The sequence below is a fragment of the Boleophthalmus pectinirostris genome, unplaced genomic scaffold (genome assembly GCF_026225935.1).
Source record: "Boleophthalmus pectinirostris isolate CB_2022bp ecotype Guang Dong unplaced genomic scaffold, ASM2622593v1 HiC_scaffold_22, whole genome shotgun sequence".
Lineage (NCBI taxonomy): Eukaryota > Metazoa > Chordata > Actinopteri > Gobiiformes > Gobiidae > Boleophthalmus > Boleophthalmus pectinirostris.
Window position 1 is genome coordinate 26,765,347 of NW_026571190.1, and position 19,802 is coordinate 26,785,148.

At 39.8% G+C, this 19,802-nt stretch overlaps 1 protein-coding gene across 1 annotated transcript in view; it reads right to left on the reverse strand.

The window, feature by feature from the left end:
- The window catches only part of LOC110172637 (receptor-type tyrosine-protein phosphatase delta-like), a 63,101-nt gene that overhangs the window by 23,659 nt on the left and 19,640 nt on the right, over positions 1 to 19,802 (reverse strand). Inside the window, 23 exon segments of the mRNA XM_055158474.1 lie at positions 313 to 324; positions 1,227 to 1,387; positions 1,601 to 1,825; positions 2,817 to 2,910; positions 3,642 to 3,898; positions 4,061 to 4,155; positions 4,512 to 5,099; positions 5,562 to 5,679; positions 5,910 to 5,936; positions 6,142 to 6,335; positions 7,118 to 7,420; positions 8,249 to 8,393; positions 8,482 to 8,627; positions 8,735 to 8,882; positions 8,998 to 9,123; positions 9,236 to 9,433; positions 9,564 to 9,673; positions 9,957 to 10,226; positions 10,628 to 10,639; positions 11,851 to 11,961; positions 13,882 to 13,899; positions 15,931 to 15,939; positions 17,369 to 17,557. Coding sequence (XP_055014449.1) covers positions 313 to 324; positions 1,227 to 1,387; positions 1,601 to 1,825; positions 2,817 to 2,910; positions 3,642 to 3,898; positions 4,061 to 4,155; positions 4,512 to 5,099; positions 5,562 to 5,679; positions 5,910 to 5,936; positions 6,142 to 6,335; positions 7,118 to 7,420; positions 8,249 to 8,393; positions 8,482 to 8,627; positions 8,735 to 8,882; positions 8,998 to 9,123; positions 9,236 to 9,433; positions 9,564 to 9,673; positions 9,957 to 10,226; positions 10,628 to 10,639; positions 11,851 to 11,961; positions 13,882 to 13,899; positions 15,931 to 15,939; positions 17,369 to 17,557 — 3,556 coding nt within the window.

Below are 19,802 nucleotides of genomic sequence, written 5' to 3' on the forward strand. Positions count from 1 at the left end.
TTTGGTACTTCTAAGACAAAACAAAATTCCTAGGTCTTTATAAAATGATTGTAATTGCCTAGAATTGTTGGTTTTAGATGCTGTTAAACTGCTGGGCTAGTATTACAGCTTGTTTTATGTTAATAAGTGCATCAGCGTCTGGCATGGTGCCTCATGCCGTATTTTGATTTTGCAAGTGCACTTTACAATGCAATCATCAAAGAAACATCAAATAAAGCCTGAGTCTCTCGAGATCTATTATATGAAATCTTCTTGGCGAAGGGAAATGCCCCTGTAGGACACGAGAAATGGTAATAAGGAGAGGTTGTTTACCTGTCAGGTTTGCTGGATCCAAACAAGGAGAGCAGCAGATAAAAGGACAGACACAGATGCATAATATTAGTGCCCAATCAAAAAGCATCAGGGACAGGTAATGCTGAGCTCATCCTGCCAAGTCCCTCGTGCCTTAATAATGTGATAGATGTGCAAAATAGAGCCTAGTGTGAATAAGGAGAGTGAAAATCAATGTCGAAAGTGGCTTTTATGAAACGTAAAAGCACACCCACACAGAGATGCCCGCACAATAACAATACAAACATGCTGCAATCTTTGCATAATGGGATGCTAATGGTGAAGATAACCATTCCACTTCTGAACATCATATTATTACCAGTAAGGTGACTAACTCTGAGAATTCATGGCAAAGATTTATGTGGCTGAGATGGCTGCCTTATTTACAGTCACCAGCTAAGTTTATTATACACTGCAAATAATTACAAAAGATAGCTGTTCCTATTTATTTGTGCTCAAATGAACCATAATTACTCTAACAAATGAACACGGCATGGAGTTAATATTTACCTCTAATGTAGAGCACAAAAACTATAAATAAACCTTAATGTTATTCCTCTATAAATAATGGAAGCCCACCACCTGGGCTTTACGCAGTCTAAGAGTGGCTGTGAATAATGGAGAGAATGGCTGAGTGGAAGTCTAGACTAAACTCCCAAATCACAGTTGTATAGATACTAGGAGTAAAAAACATACATCTTGAAAAATGGACAACTGACTGAAAACCTCTGCTTCAACTGACCAAGACCAGACTGTCATAATAGATTTATGTGCATAACTGCCCAAACCACAATGGATCAGAATTATATAAAATTATGGTCTTCTGTTAAGATGATGAGCTCAGATTATGATTGTGGTGACTGAAAAATCAGACCAAAATTATCCTGTGAACATACCTTTTAAAAAGTAAAATTGCAATAACGATGCAAACAATGAAGATGACCGCTAGTACTGGTCCGACCACCCACAGTAGCCCCTCCTCCTCATCTATGATTGGCTGAGGATCCACGTCCGATGATGTCACTGGGTCTGAGTACGGGCTGGTAGAAAACATTGTCTGGAAAAGTAACAAAAATGGATTAAGTTATTTTGCTTCTTATTTAGAATTATTTTTTCTACTTATTTAGAATGTATTATTACCATTTATATTTTTTTCCTTTGTTATTATAATATATATATTATAATATATATGTTGTGATGTGTGAGTAATTTCCCTTGTAAAGTTTGCCTAAGCCTAAGTCAAAGTCAAACATCGAGTTATACGACTTACATTTTCTGAGAGATCGAGGAGCGCCAACACAAAGAAGACATACTCCTGCCCATTCTGCAGCGGTCTGTTACGGAAGTCACCAAAGTTACGCCCATCTCCTAACGTAAACTCTTCGGGGAGGGTCTTGAAGTGTGCCGACACATACGCTCTGGGATCTGATTGGCTCGCTTGTCTGCGGATACGAAGTGCGCGGCTCACACTTGTTCTGTTGATCTCTTTCAGCAACTAAACAGAGATTTAAAAAAAGATAATTATCTATAGACTGCTGCACATATCTAACTTTAAAGGTGGACTCCGTAACATTTCTAGTGGATGGTCTGCCACCAGCTTGTCTCCATGGAAATGATATTGCTTTGTCTAGAATGTTCCTCAGTATAGATTAAACCTATCACGAGGGAAACAAGCAGGTTACAGCACTACGTTACATTACAGATCAGATCTGTGGAGACTCGCCTTATTCACAGAAGGAATTAATATATTTTTGAGCAATAGAAACACCCATAAGTGATTAATGCTAAATAGAAATGTTTAAAGTCATGACATGGGACATTACAGAGAACACTCTAACATCTCCATGGAGATGAGCAGCAATGAGCGGACCCTCCACAAAAAAATCAACACAATGCACCTTTTAAGACTTAAAAACTAGTAAATTTTAATACTCTTAAATGATACATTGCACATGATTTTAGTAATATTTTACAGTGTACTGGCACAAAGTTTCAGAATAAACCAATCCAATGGGCAAAAAAAAGACAATATTTATCCAATGAAAAGACTCATCAGTGATAGAACAATAGCTCGAGCTGGGTAATACACCTTGGCGGCCAGTGACTTCATCATCTTCTGAGTGGCTATCGCATTTATCTATTCAGACAGTGGGCATCATAAAAACTCCACTCTATCTAATCTCACACACATGAATGCGCTTTCACAACTGCATAATGAGGCAATGAAGTCTTTGGCGAAGGAAGAATGTGGAATTAGATGCGGAATGGCATTGTTGGAAACGATTAGGAGATGGATTTCTAGACCATACTCACACACATTAAAAAGGGGAAAATAGCCACAAAGTGAAAAGTGAGTAAACTCAGCAGTTTCTCTGGGACTCTAAATGTGTATGTATCGTTACCAGAAGTCCCATATACATAATTACCCACTACTTTGCCAAAAACATAATTTATTACTAAGGTTAACAGTCATTTGTATGCCTCACCTCATCTAAGTTCATCTGATCTGGCTCCTCCCATGGATTGAGAAACTTGCCTCCTCTCTGTCTCTTCAATGGCACCACCACAACATAGTAGCCCCTGAAAGAGAGTCCACGTTGGGATGAGTCCAGATGAAACACACATAAACCTGATTGCTTTTTCAGTTAGGCCTGTGGAAACATCAGCCCTTTAACATGCTATTACAACTACAACGAGTGACCGCAGCTGCAACAATACACAATAAATCTAAACATCTGGGAACGGAAGTTGGTGTTAAACCCTTGTGTGAGAACAAAAACAGCACCATGGAAGGGTCTTGTTGGAGCACGCACTCTGTTAACACTAGCCAAACAATAAGGCGATGACCCCAAATGATTCACGTGTACTTGTACTTTCAGGCTTTAAAGTAAAGTGTTTTCATTCATCTTCAATATAGCCCCTTTATATGCTAAAATCACCCATCATGGTTGCACTTTTTCACAGTGACTGCATTTAATAGTGTTGCTATTTCACAATGACGAAGATGAACAATGTGGCTGATGTAACAGGTAAACAATTTTTACAATATTTGTTTTTGGTCATGGGCAGATTTTCAGCTTTGTGTTTTTCATTTGGGAGCTCTTTCACTTGCTGTGCTGGCAGCTCAGACAAATCCATCCTAGTGGACCACTAAATGAAACACAGCTGTGTGAATAAAACAGTGAAATGACCTCACTGGATCTTAGCAACAATTCCATTGACAACAAATTCTCCACATTTAAAACTCATTAAAGGCAATCATTTGAATAATTTATTGCTTTAATAACAAGCCTCACATCTGTCATCATTACCTGACTTTAGCAGTGGTCTGGACGCTCGGCAGCTGCACAGTCACCATACCGTCTGCGTTGGTTTTGCCCACCACTGTGGGTTTGGTCTTCAGCAGGTCTGGGGCCGTCGTCGCGGTGACGCGGTGCTGCAGGCCTCCAGCACTGTTGGCTCGGTTTGTGAGCAAGAACGAGTACTGCGTGTCCGGCTCCAGACCGGTGATCAACTTCTGAGTCTGCTTCCCATCCACTTCCACAGACTGGCCCTTCCCATACAGGATCTACACAGACACATATAGAATATTAACCACATGATCAGCACAGCAAAAGTCCTAGCTCATATAACTTCAGTGACACCAGACTGGGGCTGGTGAAGTTTTCTAACAAAAGTAAAGATGGTAACAGAAAAAGCATATTTGTAGATAAAACACATGTCAACTTACAGTGAATGGTTGGACAGGGTTTTTGTCCCGGATCTCCCAGGAAAGAAGAACAGAGTTTTTCATGGCAGCTTTCACTCGGAAATTGGTGGCAAAAACTGCAATAAAAAACAAAATGAGACAATTATTATACAGTATTTTGGCCCATTACATTACATTACCTGCTCTGTCATTGTAGCATGAGTGAGTTTGGTCCCATAGTACTCCCCTTAAGGGATGCAGAGTGTATAATCTATATCTGTAACACTCACCCAGGACCCCAGACTCTTACCTTGCTTTGCACAAAGACGTTCTGTCTATGACTACAGCGACAAGACAACGAAAAGGACACTCAGAATGTGGTTACTCAGATGTTCAGGTGTTTTGTGTTTGCTTATATGACTGTATGTATGCAGAGAAGACTTTAGGGGGGCACCCTGTGGACTGAAGAAGTATGAGGGAGTGAGGGGCCTACCTTGGTCTAGCCGCTGCGTCCGAAACTGGACACTGGGGCTGTAAGGCCCTTGGCCCACACCTGTGAACGCACTCAATCTGACTTCATACACTGTGTCTGGAATAAGACTCTCCAAAACAACACTGCACTTTGGGGAGGGCACCACCACTTCAGAGGCATTTCCTCGACTGTTTATATCCTTATACAGCACAGAGTATTTTGTGATTTTCCCATTTTGTTCAATGAGGGGAACTGTTTTCCAAGCAAGTCGCATAGAGGTGGCAGCTGCTTCTTCGGAGATAATGTTCTCTGGATATCCACTCGGAGCATCTTCTGGAGTGCTCACCTCCTTAACTGCTTCCTCACCATATCCCATTTTGTTACGGGCAGAGAGGCGGAAAACATAGCTTGCTCCTTTGTGGATGTCTTGAGCCGTGTAGCGATTTTCTTTGGCTGGAAACTCAACCACAGTAAATGGAAGGACATCAATGCGACCAAAAGTGAGTCTATACCCGAGCAGCGGAGTGGGAGGGTTTGGAGGCGGGTACCACTGCAGGAGGGCTGTGCCTGCTTCAGTGGCACTAACCATCAGTTTGGGCATCTCCGGCACTAGAGAGAAGAACACAAGAGGATGTGAGTGAGTGATGAAAGGGAGGAAATAATTGCAAGTTAATTGCAGACTCAATTATTTATAACCAAAGAATAATAGAAAATAGGCAGTGGTGATTAATATTGCACTAAATTACTGGTTTCCTTTTCACAGAGGAACATATGAGGAATTTAGATAGATGACTCATTCAATGGTCCCACTAATGATCATTAGCAAAGCAGCGCTCTCAAAGATTATTAGGAGTGTCAGCTTTTGTGACCAGGTAATTTAAACTCATGAAAAATTGGCTCTAAAGCAGAAGCCGATTTAAAATGCTGCACACTTTGATTAGATAAATGCTCATTTAAAAAAAGATTACGAACAATTAAATACATTACAGCATGACCTTTAGATACAGCACATTAAGAGTGGTTGGGTGGTGTTTGATCTAATTTAATGAACTGTGTGAAGAGCATACATACATGGCAAAGCAGTGCACACGCTGACAGGTTTGCTTCGTGCACCATCGCCCTTGGCAGTGTAAGCCCCCACTGACACAGAGTACGAGGTGTCGGCCTTCAGGTCTCCCAGAACCACTTCCTGCAGAACACAGCAGGGACAGTCAGCCAGGCAAAGGAAAGCACTTAACCCACATCCAGAGGGCACTGTACAATCCTTTATAATAAAAGTTGCAGTCAAAACAATACGTGCAAAATTTTTTTTTTACATAATAATTGTTTTATATTTCACACTCTAACAGACCCGAATTAGATGCAACACACTTTTGTCAAAACTGTTAAAAAAAATGGTAAGATGAAAGAGATACTTACGTATTCAGTTGACTCATCGGATCCCCACTGAGTAATGGAACCGGAAAATGGAAAAAAGCAGACAAACAAATTATAAGATCAGCCATCAAAAAGCTTTCACCCTACCACTAATATTATTGTACTACACATCTTCACTTCAGTATGATTTAATTTACAGTTAAAGCAACAGCTAGAAAGATTAAAACAGACATAAAAGTAGGAGCATGCAGATTAAATATGATGAAATGCACACCTCTGTATCTTCAGTGAGGATGTCCTTGATGAGCGGCTGGCCCTGGGGCTCTCCATAGTTCATCTGCACATAGTGCACTTGGAAGCCTCTGATCTGACCATGTTGCCGCTCAGGAGCTGGAGCACGCCATTTTACTCTAAGAGCTGAGGCGTTCACTGTCTCTGCCTCCACCCCACGAGGAGGACCACTTGGAACTACAAATGCATTTTGGAATAAAGGTCAAGGGTCACTATTCATTTAAAGAACCCATATTTTGTAAGTAAAAACGAATTTCTTTGTTCGAAAAATGTGAAAAATACAGCCACCAAAAATATAAAAATGCCTTGATGTCTGGTAAAAAGCCAAAATAGTAAAAAAATAAATAAAAAACAGGAAAAGATAAGAAAATGTATAAAAAGATAAGAATGGCTGATAAAAGGGATTTGTTGCCAGAGGCTGATAAACAGTGGCAGGCAGTCAAAGAGAAAATACTGAGGAAAAAACTCTTACTGCCAAAAAAAAAAAGTTAAAAAACACAGAACCACTGTTTGCTATCTGAAAGCTCCCTCAAAGGTACAGTAAATAAAACTAAAGCCACATGGCGACACAAAACTGGAAATGTTAAACATGGCATTCAAAAATATCTTCCAACATAAATTCAATCATTGGGAAAACGCATCTTGGGAAAATGGGTGTTAGGGCAGCCAGGGGTAAGTAGAGCTGGAGTGTTACTTGGTTATTGCTTATTCTTAATTAATAGAAAAATGGTCAAATGGGAGCTGGTAAGTGTTAGGGCATAATCTGGAGAAAACTGTTGTCTTGAAAAAACTGAAGCAAGGGAAAACAGGGAGGAGCTGTTCCAGGTGTTGGAGAGTGAGGAAGGTCCGAAGGCATCAGCTGACACACACAGAGACACTTGCTTGGACTTGTTAGTATTGTGTTAGCCTTGGTTAGCAGGGACAATGCTCTAATCTGAGAGGTTTGTTTGTAAACATACCATCCTCCTCAGTGCGAATAAGCAGTTGTAAGCTTTCAGGTCCGTCACCAGCTTCTGTCTGCGCTCGGACTGTTATCCCATACTCAGTCCATTTCTCCAGGTTTCCCAATAGAAATGACGAACTTTCTGGTGAAATTCCATTGACTGTTTTGAATGTTTTGTTGCCTTCGGTGTTGGAGTACTGGATTGCGTAGCCGGATAGAATGCCGTTCTGAAACTCCACAGGAGGGGGCGCCCAACTTACCAGGATGCTGGTAGAACTGGGGCTAGTGCATGTGATATTCTGAGGAGGTGCTGCAGGGACTAATTTGCCAGTTTTGAAGGCAAGTGGTGAGTTTGGGTGAGTGTTTAGGTGAGAGGAGAATGTGTGTAAAGTTATTTTTGGGTGGAGAGGTGAAGGTGAGGTTTGTGGTGGGATGGCAGATGAGAGACAGGAAACAAAAGACAAAGAAACAACGTGAAAACAAAACACTGGAAAACAGAAGCTCGTAAGTGAAAATCTGTGAAAGTCACAGAGATGAGAAGGATGAATGTTGACTTCTGTTCAACCAATGAAAACAAGTGAATGACTTGATAAATGCAACATCAAAACAGTGACTACACGTAAACATACCTGACCATAACTCTTGTCCATATAGTCTACTCAAGCCATCAGGACGGATTTCTATACTTAAGCTTTGGACTTCTTACCTTGTTTTTACTGTTATATTTAAAGATCTCAGATTGATTTGAAAGTAAAGTAATGATTATTTATATGGATTTAAGTTTGCTTCTAGGTTTGGTCAGGTCTAATTATTTAATTATAAATTTAAATAGGAAATACTAAAATGAACAAATTAATTATCAAATCTGAGGTCATTTGTAGCTTTTGGCTCTCTGTGACAATACAAAACAGATAAATATCTTAATGTTTTCGTCAAACTATCACATGTCTTTTTAAATAATGTGTAGCTGAAATAAGCTCAGTAGACTGCATTCATTATTGAGCAATCAAAATGTCTCTGAAGTTGTGTTGCTGTTTAAGCTTTTTAAGTATATGTTTTTGAATTGTCAGAAGAGAAAACCAAAAAACACTTTTTCACACGCACACACACCCACACACACGCACACACACACTGTGACTGAACCTACGCGTCTGAGGAGTGTCTATGGACACTTCATTGGTGTAAGCTCCAACTCCATGTTTGCTCTTGGCAGCCAGTTGGAAAGTGTAGGTGGAAAAAGGCTTCAGGTTTTTGAGAAGATAGGAAGTGGTTGGCTCAAAGCTTACTTTCTTCTGTTGAACAAAGGAGAACAACAAACGAATACCACATTTGTATTTGGGCTAAATAATGTTTTAAATGATCATAAGATTGACTCCCCACCTCTTCTGTCTCATCAGATCGTCGGTAGACCAGCTCATACCCTGTGATCTGGTGGTCAGGACCTCCCTGAGGGGGTGCCACCCAAGACAGGAGGATACTGGTCTCAGATTTGGCTTCACCTTTAAACTCCGAGGGCTGGGAGGGAACTACAACATCATAAAACAATGAAATTAGAGATACAAAAGTCAGATCAGCATTGCCTTACTAATTGTCAGTTTTTGTCCAGTTAATATATTTTGATAGAATCTCCTACCTCCAGTCTTGGCAATAATCTGCAGATCCTGAGACAAAGGTCCATCTCCCACAGATGTGAATGCCAGAACCCTGATGTAATACGTCTTGTTCGGAGTCAAACTCTGGATAGTGATGAAGTTGGCACTGCGCACCATCTGCTTCTCCCACTGCACAGTAGAAACACACAATACAAGGCATCGTCTAGCCAGGCTCTCTCACGTTTAAGACATATTCAGCTGTTTCTTATTTAAATACAGTAAAGTAGCCAACACAGCTACTTGCCTGATTGACTGGCAGCAGGTTGTCAGTGGTGTAGTACACTCTGTAGCCCACAACCTGTCCATTGGGCTCCTCTGGCTCATCCCAGTGAATAATGGCTGTAGTGGTGCTCAACATACGACCTCTGACCTACAGATGGAAATCATTGGAGAATGGCCAAATATTTTTGATTACAACAGCAACAGGGGCACAAACTAAAGGCTAAAAGTAAATTCTACATCATGCCCTACATCTCTCTCACCTGTCGCGGTGGAGAAGAGGGGGCTTGCTCTGCTGTGCGGGCTTCTACCACGTCACTGGAGGGACCCTGTCCGATGGTGTTCACAGCTGCAACCCGGAAATCATAGTGGGAATAAGGGCTGAGGCCTCCCACACTGTAACGAGTCGTGGCGATTCCATCAATCTCTTTATAGGGATCCTCTGAGCCTTTGGCACGATGCTGCAAATGGATAAGACAATAATTCAATGCTAGAAGATGGTCTTAAATCATATGATGATGATCTTAAAATTTAAGCCAAAAGTTAAAGTTAAATTAAGTGTAATTTGGCATAGACAGCTGTAAACTGTACCTGTATAATGTAATAGGACACTGGCTCAGGGTTGCCAGAGTCCCAGGTCAGAGTGATGCTGGTTGCTGTACGCTCTGTCACCACAGGGATCCCTGGAGGCTTTGGGAGCGCTGCAAGCAGAAAAATACAATAGTTCTATTTGAATAAAAAAAATATACATAATAGATGCACTTTTAAAAAAGTGAGGTCTAAAATGCTGTTATAATTTGCTGTTATCTAAACCTGACTCAAGGAAAAATCAAGAAGCTGTTTTTATATTTTAAATTCTAAAGGTTTTCTATTTACTAATGAGCAACTGTAGCTGGTTATCATTTTAAATGTGTTTTGGTCCAAATTTCACTCGAGGCAAGGTCATCCTATCGTTTCCACTGCATGACTCTTTAATGAGCCTACCTTTTACAATTATTTGCGCCACAGCCTCTATCACCCCCAGAGTGGACATGGCCACACAGGTGTAGTTATTGGACTGGCGCACGTCAGTGAGCTCCAGCACGTTGCGACCAATGGGCATGTCATCTTCTGGTGTCAGATCTTCCGCTCCGAGCATCCACTTGACGTATGGCATGGGAGAGCCTACAGCCACACAGGTGATGTTGACGTTTCCTCCAGGCATGATTTCACTGTCCGCAGGGGGAATAGAGAAGCGGGGTGGAACACGACGCACTGAAAGAAAAAAATAAATAAAGTTGTGACTTCCTTGTGCACAGTGGATTACAGTTTATACACACTGAGTTTTATTTTATGAGGCATAAGGGTTGAGATGAAGTTTTGTAGCATTCAGAAACATCCAAATAGTCTGGTACATCTGCGCTGGGGTGCATGTGATATCAGAATGTTTTATTCATGATGTTTTTAGGTGTGCTACATTAAATATTTTATGATCCGACTCACAAAAGACACTCACAGCACACACACACATGCACTCCCAAAAGAGAGAATAAAAAGGCAACTTCCAGTACGGTGTTTCACAAGGAAAAGAACTCGGCACAGCAAAGGTACAAACACACAGTTTAATGGAAAAAGACATTCTCAAAGGATTCTCATGCAGCGATTACTGTACCAACCTTCTCGTAGCTCTGCAGAGGGAGGTGAGACAGAGCGCAGAGGAGGAAGGAGATTAGAGAAGAGACAACAAGTTAGACAAAAGGACATTCTAAAGGTGGCTACAGAAAGGCAGAAGAATCTAGAGAAGAAAAGAAGTCGGTGATGTGTTGAGAATGCCAGAGGTTTAAGAAAAACTCACTACTTTTACTACAGCTACTACTAAACATTATTACTACTATAAACTTTGAAGGCAGGTAAGGAGTTCATTGGGTCAGGTGTTGTGTACAAAACTGTAAAATAATCAGGTGCTCAAGGGTGTGAACATTTACTAATACAGAGACAAAACTTGTAGGCAGAAAAATCCAAGGCATAATGATTAGACACATAAAAGTCATTTCATACCAATAAAGTAATAAAGGCCTATCAGTACAACTTAAGGCAAGTTTTGGCTCTCTCTTCATAAACTTTGATTGTTGTGAGTCAATAAATCAATAATATATGCATAAAATAAAAAAGCAACGGTTTCAGTATGGATAACTTTTTAAAAATAATCTTCCACAATTACATATTGTTTACTATGCAGGCCAAGTACTTTCCCAGTTGCTGTCATATTTTTTTTTTTTACCATGCGGGCAGACACAAGTTAGAAGGCCTGAGGTGTATAGCTGTGTCCAACGCTCCAACATTTGGGGAGTGGGGATTGTGAGAGTTTGTGTGTTGAAGGACTGTGCAGAGACACGCTGCCTGAGGACGGGTGATGCTTGTCAGATTTGCAGAAAAACACAAGTTTCAACCAGACAATGATTCTTTTTTTTCTCTGAGGTCTAAAGGCTAAGACAGGAGGGCGTAGAGATTAATAGCCTGAGTGAGCACTGGCCCATCCTTCACTTGAAGTGAGGAAACATTTATTCATGACTTTCCTATCTTGTCTTCTCAAATAACAGGCTCAACATTCAGACAGAAGCAACATTTTTCAAAAAGAAAAATTGTTTCTTTAAATTTGAAGAATCTAAAGTTTGCTATACATGTTTTAGAGCTAAATTATTTTTTAAGTAGAGACAATGTCTTTAATCAAAACAATAGCAAATAAAATTATGCATCTTTAATTAACAGGGTTGACGACAATGCTTTTGTATTGATCTGTATTTTGGGATAACTTGAATCTAACTGATGAGTTATATGGCTATGCAGTGTATTTTTTATTTATAGTTGTTTACATTGAAACTTAGAGCCTAAGACTTACCTCTGACATAGAGATTGGCTGGAGTGGAGTAGCGTGTGCCGTCACTGTTGGTGGCGACGCACTCATACTTGCCCTGGTCTGACTCCTCACTCATCTCGATCTGAAGTGCACCTGCATGACAGGAGCAGGAAGTGGAGACAGAGAGACAGGGACAGGGGAGGAAGAGTCACACAGAAGAGGAGTGATCACACAAAGTACAATCATTTAAATGTTAATAAATAAAATACAATATATGATAGGAATTTGTAAAAGGTTTCAAAATAAATAATCAAGCCAAAGATTCTTTCAAAAAGAGATATCAGCAGCAAATAATTTAAAACAAGAACAATTTTCTTCATTAAAAATTGTGAAAATACCAAAATCAAAAAGCAGTTATTCAAGAAAAAGGATCATATTCTTCATGCAAGGCACAGCCAAACAAACAAGCATCCAAAATGTGAAGAAATCTTGTCACAATGTTTTCAATCTGCTGAAAACTGAGATGAAGCGGTATTAGGGAGTTATACATTTCTGTTATAACCTTACGGATCCACCGTTGGGATCAGGAGTGTGATGTCATTTAAAACACAGCCCATAAAGAGGTCAAAACATCATGTCACCTCAGGCCGAGGCCAACACTTTAAAAATTGGAACGACATACGCAAAGCCTTGGAAAGGGACCGGTGTGTTCACACTCCCTGAAATCAGAAAAACTGTCAAAAAAGTCAACCAGAGCTCTCTTTAAAGATGGTACGTGGTGAGGCAAAAAAGCGCCCACAAAAACTTTATCAAAAAAGTGGTTGTTTGGGGCTTTTTATCCATAATGAGAGAAAAGAGAAATGGTCAAAACTATGAGCAAAATGTGTGTGTATTTTGGAGTCGTGTTGCCATCTGTACTTTTCAGGCTGAGTGAATAACAGCTGGGAGGGAAAACAGAACCAGGACGTTTGATTTGGCGAATACAGACAAGGTAGAGGAAGAGGCAAGGGTCACACTCAGGCCAAGACCCGCCAAAAAATTTAAGTAAAAAATGTGACAGTAAAAATGTGGAAAAAAGAAATCATTTGAGGTGAAAGTTTAAGAGTGCTTTGCCACCTCAAAATGCAAAAAAAAAAAACAACAAAAAAACATGCTATAAAATTTTATACACTTATTGATGGAGATGTAAAGAGGAACACTCAAACACTGACATGAAGAGATGAACACAATAGAAGATGTTTATTGCTCAATTCTTATTCCATCTCTTGCACCTGCAAATCTGGAGTCACCAATATGGCTGACTAACGGGGCAGTTAATTATGCTCTCTTTATGCAGATAGCAACCTTGAAATTAGTCTTATGTCATTGCATGAGCAACTATTCAAGAGGCTGAGTAACACTTTCATGTAAATTCTGTTAGCATTTAGCATGGCCCGGTTTAATTGGCCTTGATCACTTAAAAGAGACATATTATGCAAAATGAACTTGAGTCTGTAACCTTGTTTTTACTGTGTTCCCTCATCATAGCTTAATTAAAGTTGTATTTTGATTCAGGGATGTTTTCATCTACCAACTATCATTATTGGAAAAATTACAACTGCAACTCATACATGTAGGGTTAAAAAGTTTCAATTATCATTGTCATTGTCATTTTAGATCTTTAGTGCAATAAATGGTGATGATCTACACATGCTGAATATGAAAGTGCAAAACTAAATACCTGAAAAAGCATAATATGTCTTCTTTAAGGAGATATGAGTCTATGTTCTCTATGTGTCTCTATCTAGATCAAAGACCTTGGAGGTACTTCTACAAAATAGGTGTCATAAATAATACTATTCCAGTACTAATCTGAAGACTATATTTGCAATTGATAATGTAAAACAAGTGCCTTTATATATCTGTTGATTATTATTTGAACATAATGTAATTTATCATTTATCAAATATCAGAATAAACATATTATTAAAGTAACAAATATGTAATTTCTTTCAGACTATGGCAAAAAGCAGAGTGCAGGGGCTGGAATGGAATCAGGCCAGTGTGTAATGTTGGTCCTCCCAGCAGTCTTACCTCGTATGGGCGTGCCACCTGAGTGAGCAATGAATGCACGAGATTAGAGAAGAACAAGAAGAAGAAAATGTTAGTACCACAAAAGGGGAGGGGGGCAAGGGAGGGATTCTGAAAGTAAGGGCTGGGGCAGGGTGTGCTTGAATATAAGAGACTTAAAATATAGATCTTGTATTGTTGAGAGAAAAACAAGAGCCAGACAGAATAATAAATGACAGAGAAGTGGAGGACAGATAGAGTGACAGAGAGATAAGGAGATAGCGTATCGATTCATCTTCATTGACTTTGCTGGGGCAGATGTGGCTTAGAGTGTAAGGGCTCTTAAAGTAAGTGATTCCATTCTGTGTATTTAGTTTGATATTGTCCAAGTAAATGCCTCAAATAAATTACATTTTATTTATGATTTTGTAAGGAAAAAAAATCACGTCCAATACGTTAACACTGCTCAAAGAGACAAAGTGAATCATATTTGTATTGATTTCTTTTGTTTGTGGCGCTTTCTTCTAATATCCCAGACAACAGGAAAAAGTGAGATGATCTAAAGCATCAGAGGTAAATGTCAGGTGAATGCGCCCAGGAGAGAGGAAGAGTGTTTATAGAGCCAACGTAACAGGCCGATGTGCAGATAAAGGACTGTAACTGAGTAAACAGCAACGCCAACATTAGTGTGTACTATATACAAAACTGAATGAACTAAATGAGACTAAATGATCTTAATACTAGAACTGGAAGGAATTAAAATAGAAAATTAGCTGGGCCCAAACTCTAAATATAGAAGACAGTCTCTGGAAAATAGAGCTGCTCTTATTCTTTCTGTACATGTACATTAATAAATACACATACATTTCTACAGCTACCATGAGCATTAGAAACAGTAGCAGTTCCATGGTGTAGTGTACTAGTTTTATTGTATTTTAAAGGTGCTATATTGCACACAGCTGAGTTTTTGTGAGTCATGTTATAATGTTGGTACCTCATCTAAAGCATAGCACAAATTGTGCTTTGTTTCATTCACACATGTTTGAGTAATCCTTTATTATTAGTCTGTCTACATCTCCAAATGAAGTCGTAGTTTTGAAGTTAACAGTTGCTTTTTACCTTGGCTTTAGTTCAGTAGAGATTGGCAACTCCAGGGCTAAAATTATCCAAATAATTCTAGTGAAGGTGTATGGAGTTTAAAAGCACAGTGGAGCACTTCCTGTATTACCACATGACATCACAAGGTGGAACAGAGTGTTTTGTGTTTGAGAGTCAAACTAAGAAATCAAAATACGCAAAATGTGTGTGTTAAATATGTGTGAATGAAATAAAACACAACTCCAGGTATGTTTGTGATAAGGAAACATTATAACAAAGCTCAGATAATAGCCTAATATGGGCCCTTCATGACAATAATGACAAAATAGTTAAGATTATTTGCTAAATAACCATGCAGATGTGTTTATGTGGTACCTATATTAGTGATTTTATATTGATGTCCACTCGGGGTACAGGTAGCAGACTTTAAAGATTAGTGGTTGGATTTTGATTATTTTTCCTGTAATGTTGACCAAACTGCACAGTACAGCCTACACATAACACCAGGTCTAGTCTGAAACCTGGTAGTCATTGATTTCTCTCCAGTGGCTCCAGTGCAGGCCTAGCTAACAGCCTTCTAAAGTTGATGGCCTATTGACTGGTAACTCTATACAGTGGAGTGGGGGGAGTAATGACAGCGAGTTGAGTCGGTGGGGGGACAGGAAGTAGGTGAGTGGTGGGGGAGTTATCGTTATTAACTTTGGGTGTGGAAAAGCTGGAGGTGCACAGGTGAAGGTGAGGCCAGCTACATCTAGGGTGAGTAGTGGATGTTTTGACATGTTTCTACGTGTTCAAGGGTCTCTAAGGCTGACTATGTGCCTGTCAGCTATAGCTTTCTCTCTTTGTGAACGTTAGTGCATGCCGTTTTTGAAAAGAGGTGGAGAGTGTCAGCAGCAGCAACAGTTGAAGGATTAGTGAAGAAGTAAATAGAGAAGTGGACAGTGAGGCTGTGGGCCTGGGAACAGACAAACTTACCAAAGGATTCTGTGGTTAAAAAGATACAGAGAGAAAAGAAACAGCAGGGCATTACATTTGGTTTCCACAACTGGGTTTCACAGACGAGTTGAAACATTTTTTAAAAGCATTTTTCTTAATATATTAAACCTTACTTAAAGTTGCACTGTGTAACTTTTCTGGTGTAGGTCTACAATCTCTAGGGATGATATTGCTTTGCCTGGGATGTTCCACAGTATGGGATTAAACAGATATATCTTGTATTTATTCAATTATGGGTGTTTTTATTTCTCAAAACTACCACCAAAAAATATTAATAACAAGCATGGGCCCACTTCTCCACAGATTTGACTTGTAACTTGGCCTGGTGTTGTGGGCTGCCTGTCTCCATGGAAATAGTAATAAATTAAATGCCATATTGTAGAACATTCCAGGAAAAAACAACAACAAGTATATAGACTCAAGCAAGGTTTCGGACTCTACCAGAAAAGTTACACAGTGCGCCTTTATTTCTATGAACTATTACGATATGACTTACACGTAGCACTATGTACATAAAATTAACAGTTTGCGTATATTGTAAAAATGCAATGGGATTTTGTGCACTAGGGGAAAGCTGCAGAAGGGGCAGAAGCAAAGGTTTCCTCTTTGAGCCAGAGCGTTGGGTGTCCAATCACAGAACAGGGTCAAAACTTGGAGGGAGGGGTTGCTGAAATCAAGTTTGGATATTACGCACTACTGTGGCTTCACAAAACACATAGACCAGACCAAAGTGACTGGAACAGCAACTGTGGGGAGCCTTTGAGTAACTATTTATGTACTCTTCAAGTTTAAATGCTGGATGTCTATTTATCCCGCACAAAGACAAGCTTGGGATCCAGAAATACAAGAGGTTATTTGTTGTTTAGTCACAGCAGTGAGCTATCTTAGGGAGACCATTCCCACAAACCGTGCCACCATCACCTAGCTTCACCTTGCAAAAACTTGGTCGGGAATTATAAACAGACTTGTGGTGAATTGATGTGAACTGTCAGCCCAAATATTTTATAATGTTTTTATTCAGAGCAAAATGAAATCCTTCGTGATGGTGATACGTGCGGGAAGACCTCAGAGAGTTTGGGAAAGAAAAAAATGGGAGAAGAAGTTTACTTTAAAAGGCTTTGAGAAAGTTTAGACGGGATTTGGCAATCATACACAGTCAACTAATACTACAGCAGCGACAGAGAGGGGCAGCCAGTAACCACAGTCAGATCAGTGAGGGCTAAGAAAGAACAAGGGCCAAAAATAACCCAGGGGACGTACATAGGAACTGAAAAGTAAGAAATTGAATGCGAATAATAGCAAGTGGCTTCAAGAAGTGGTCAAAGGCAGGAGTCGCAAGGGTAGACCTTTAGGTAGAGATAAAAGCAAAGGGACTGAAAAGGACAGCAAAGAATGGTGCGGTAAGTGCAGTGGTTACCTGAGCGGAGCTGCTTAATACGCCCATTGTTGTTGGATGTGTTGACGGGCAGAAAGTCCTTGAACCAGGTAATTTCTGGGTCAGGGTTACCGCTGGCAGCGCAGAGCATGGTGGCGGTCCGAGAGCGCTCCACCACTTTGAGCTGGGGACCCATGTCTATTGTGGGGAACCCCGCGGGCAGCTGGTCCTCTGTGAAGAACAAAGACAGCAGGTAAAAAGTCTGGGCCAAAATGGAGACATGTTATCTCTGTAAGTTGGATCTAAAGTGGATCTAAAGTGGCCAGAAGGAAAAAGAGACTGGGGACAAAAAAATTGTACTATACAGAAAATATAGCTGAGCTGAATGTGTCTGCAATTTTACACTAATCTTTATGTCTCTTGTTAAAACTCTTTATCTAACAAACTTCAGCCTCAGTGACATTTTATTACTGAGATTTCTGTGTAAGGATTTGAAGGGCATGTTTCTCTTTGTGGTTGAATCATTCAATTTTTTACATTTTCCCAAAACTGCAATGAATACAGAACAACCTCCAAATTGTAATGTGGTAATATGATTTTTGTTGTCAATAAAGCCTTTATTCTTTATATATGTGGTTTACTGAATATTAAATCATTTTGGTCTGACCACTAATTCCAAGTGTTATTTATTTTAAAGTTTTAACTCTAAAAATATTTTTTGTATCAAATATGTCAACAAAAAGAAGCAAGAAATTCAAACCTGGATCCATCTATTTTTGAGATTCAAATGTCCCAACAATTGTCAGTTTTTACACAAATATTTTACACATATGAAAACATTACATGATAAAAAACTTGTAATACATTTTTTCTAACATTTTATAACTAAACTACAGAAGAAGTTCTCTAAAGTTAAGATTTTTTCCTATTCACGTGTGGTGTCTCTCCTTAAAGGTTATGTAGGTTTACACAGCCTGAGAAATCTGAGAACTTGTTAAATACAATAGGTCTTGTTATATTACAAAAACAACTTTTTAGATAGTTCTTCAAGTCAATATAAAATCCAAGCAAGCTTTTTTTTTGTACACCCATTTCATGAACCAAATAGTCCAATCATGCAGGACACCTTTGTGAGACGGCCAATCAAACGAGAATTCATGCCCATCCGAGGCAGTTAAATCAAACATGAAGAGTCATTCCGGTGCGATAAGAGAAATCAAAGGCAGCTAGTCTCTCCCATTCAGCTAAAGAGGCAGAGTTAAGGAGAGAGGAGGGAGCCACACGCCGGAGAGGTGTAGGATCAAAGACATATGAACTCAAACTGAACAAAAAAAAATCCATGTATTCACCAGCGCAATCAAAAGTGTACAGAACAAATCTGCTTTTCAAAACGAATTCTCGAGTCTTCACGCCTGTGCACATGGTTGGATGGGGGGATTGTGAGTCATCTTTAGCATAGAAGTTAAAAATAGACAGGATATGTTAAAATCGTGACATCCTGTATCTTGTATTTGATCTACAATGGCGTCAGTTTGAATTTTCCAGTTTTTTTTTCACCCATAATCCCTCGCGACCAGCTCGACCACACTGAGCCTCATTAACGGGAAATCCTAGCGCTGAAGCACGCCAAGGAGTTGCTAATTCTGGTAGTAGCCCATCGAACCATAGCAGCCATAGCCCTGGTCCGTGAGAGATACACCACACCAGTGCCTCCTGCCTGCCTGTGCATGTGGCCTTTTAACAGCTCCGGTTTCAATCAATCTCGCTGCCGACAAAATGGAAACATGGACATAATAAACCAAGAGAACAAGACGGCGAGGAGGTGTTTGGTGTGTACAAGTGGTGCGAAAAAATACAATAGGATAGATAGGAGTGACAGAGAGGGACGCAAAATCAACTAGACAGAAAGATAAGAAGTGCACCAGGGAGCATACGGCACAATGCTGATTCTCTGGCCTTACATTATGCAAATGCTCACTTCAAAGACAGCCCCTCGTAGGCAGCAATAATGCATTCTATTTCATCTACCTGGGGTGGGACACATTCAGGACGCAGTTACGAGTCTGAGACGCTCTGGGAACAACAAGGAGTTTTTTCATTTATTCAAGTAATTGCAAGTACATAAACTAAAGATGTGAGGATGTGCATTATTATTATTATTATTATTATTATTATTATTATTATAAAAGCAATGGAATTTACTTTAGGTGTTAACTGGGACGACAGTGGTTCAGTGGTTAGAGAGGAGGTCCCCCAACCTGAAATTTGATTCCCGCTCAGACCAAGTTCTGTCATTGTGTCCTTAGGCAAGACAGTTTACCCACATTGTCTAATATGAAAGTGGTTTATGCATGAATGATTGATGGTGTTTGGAGGAGCTGATGGCATAGATTTGCAGCCTCGCTTCTGTCAGTCAGCCCCAGGCCAGTGCTAGCAAGTAACCATTACAGAGTATGGAGTGAATGAATAATGACTA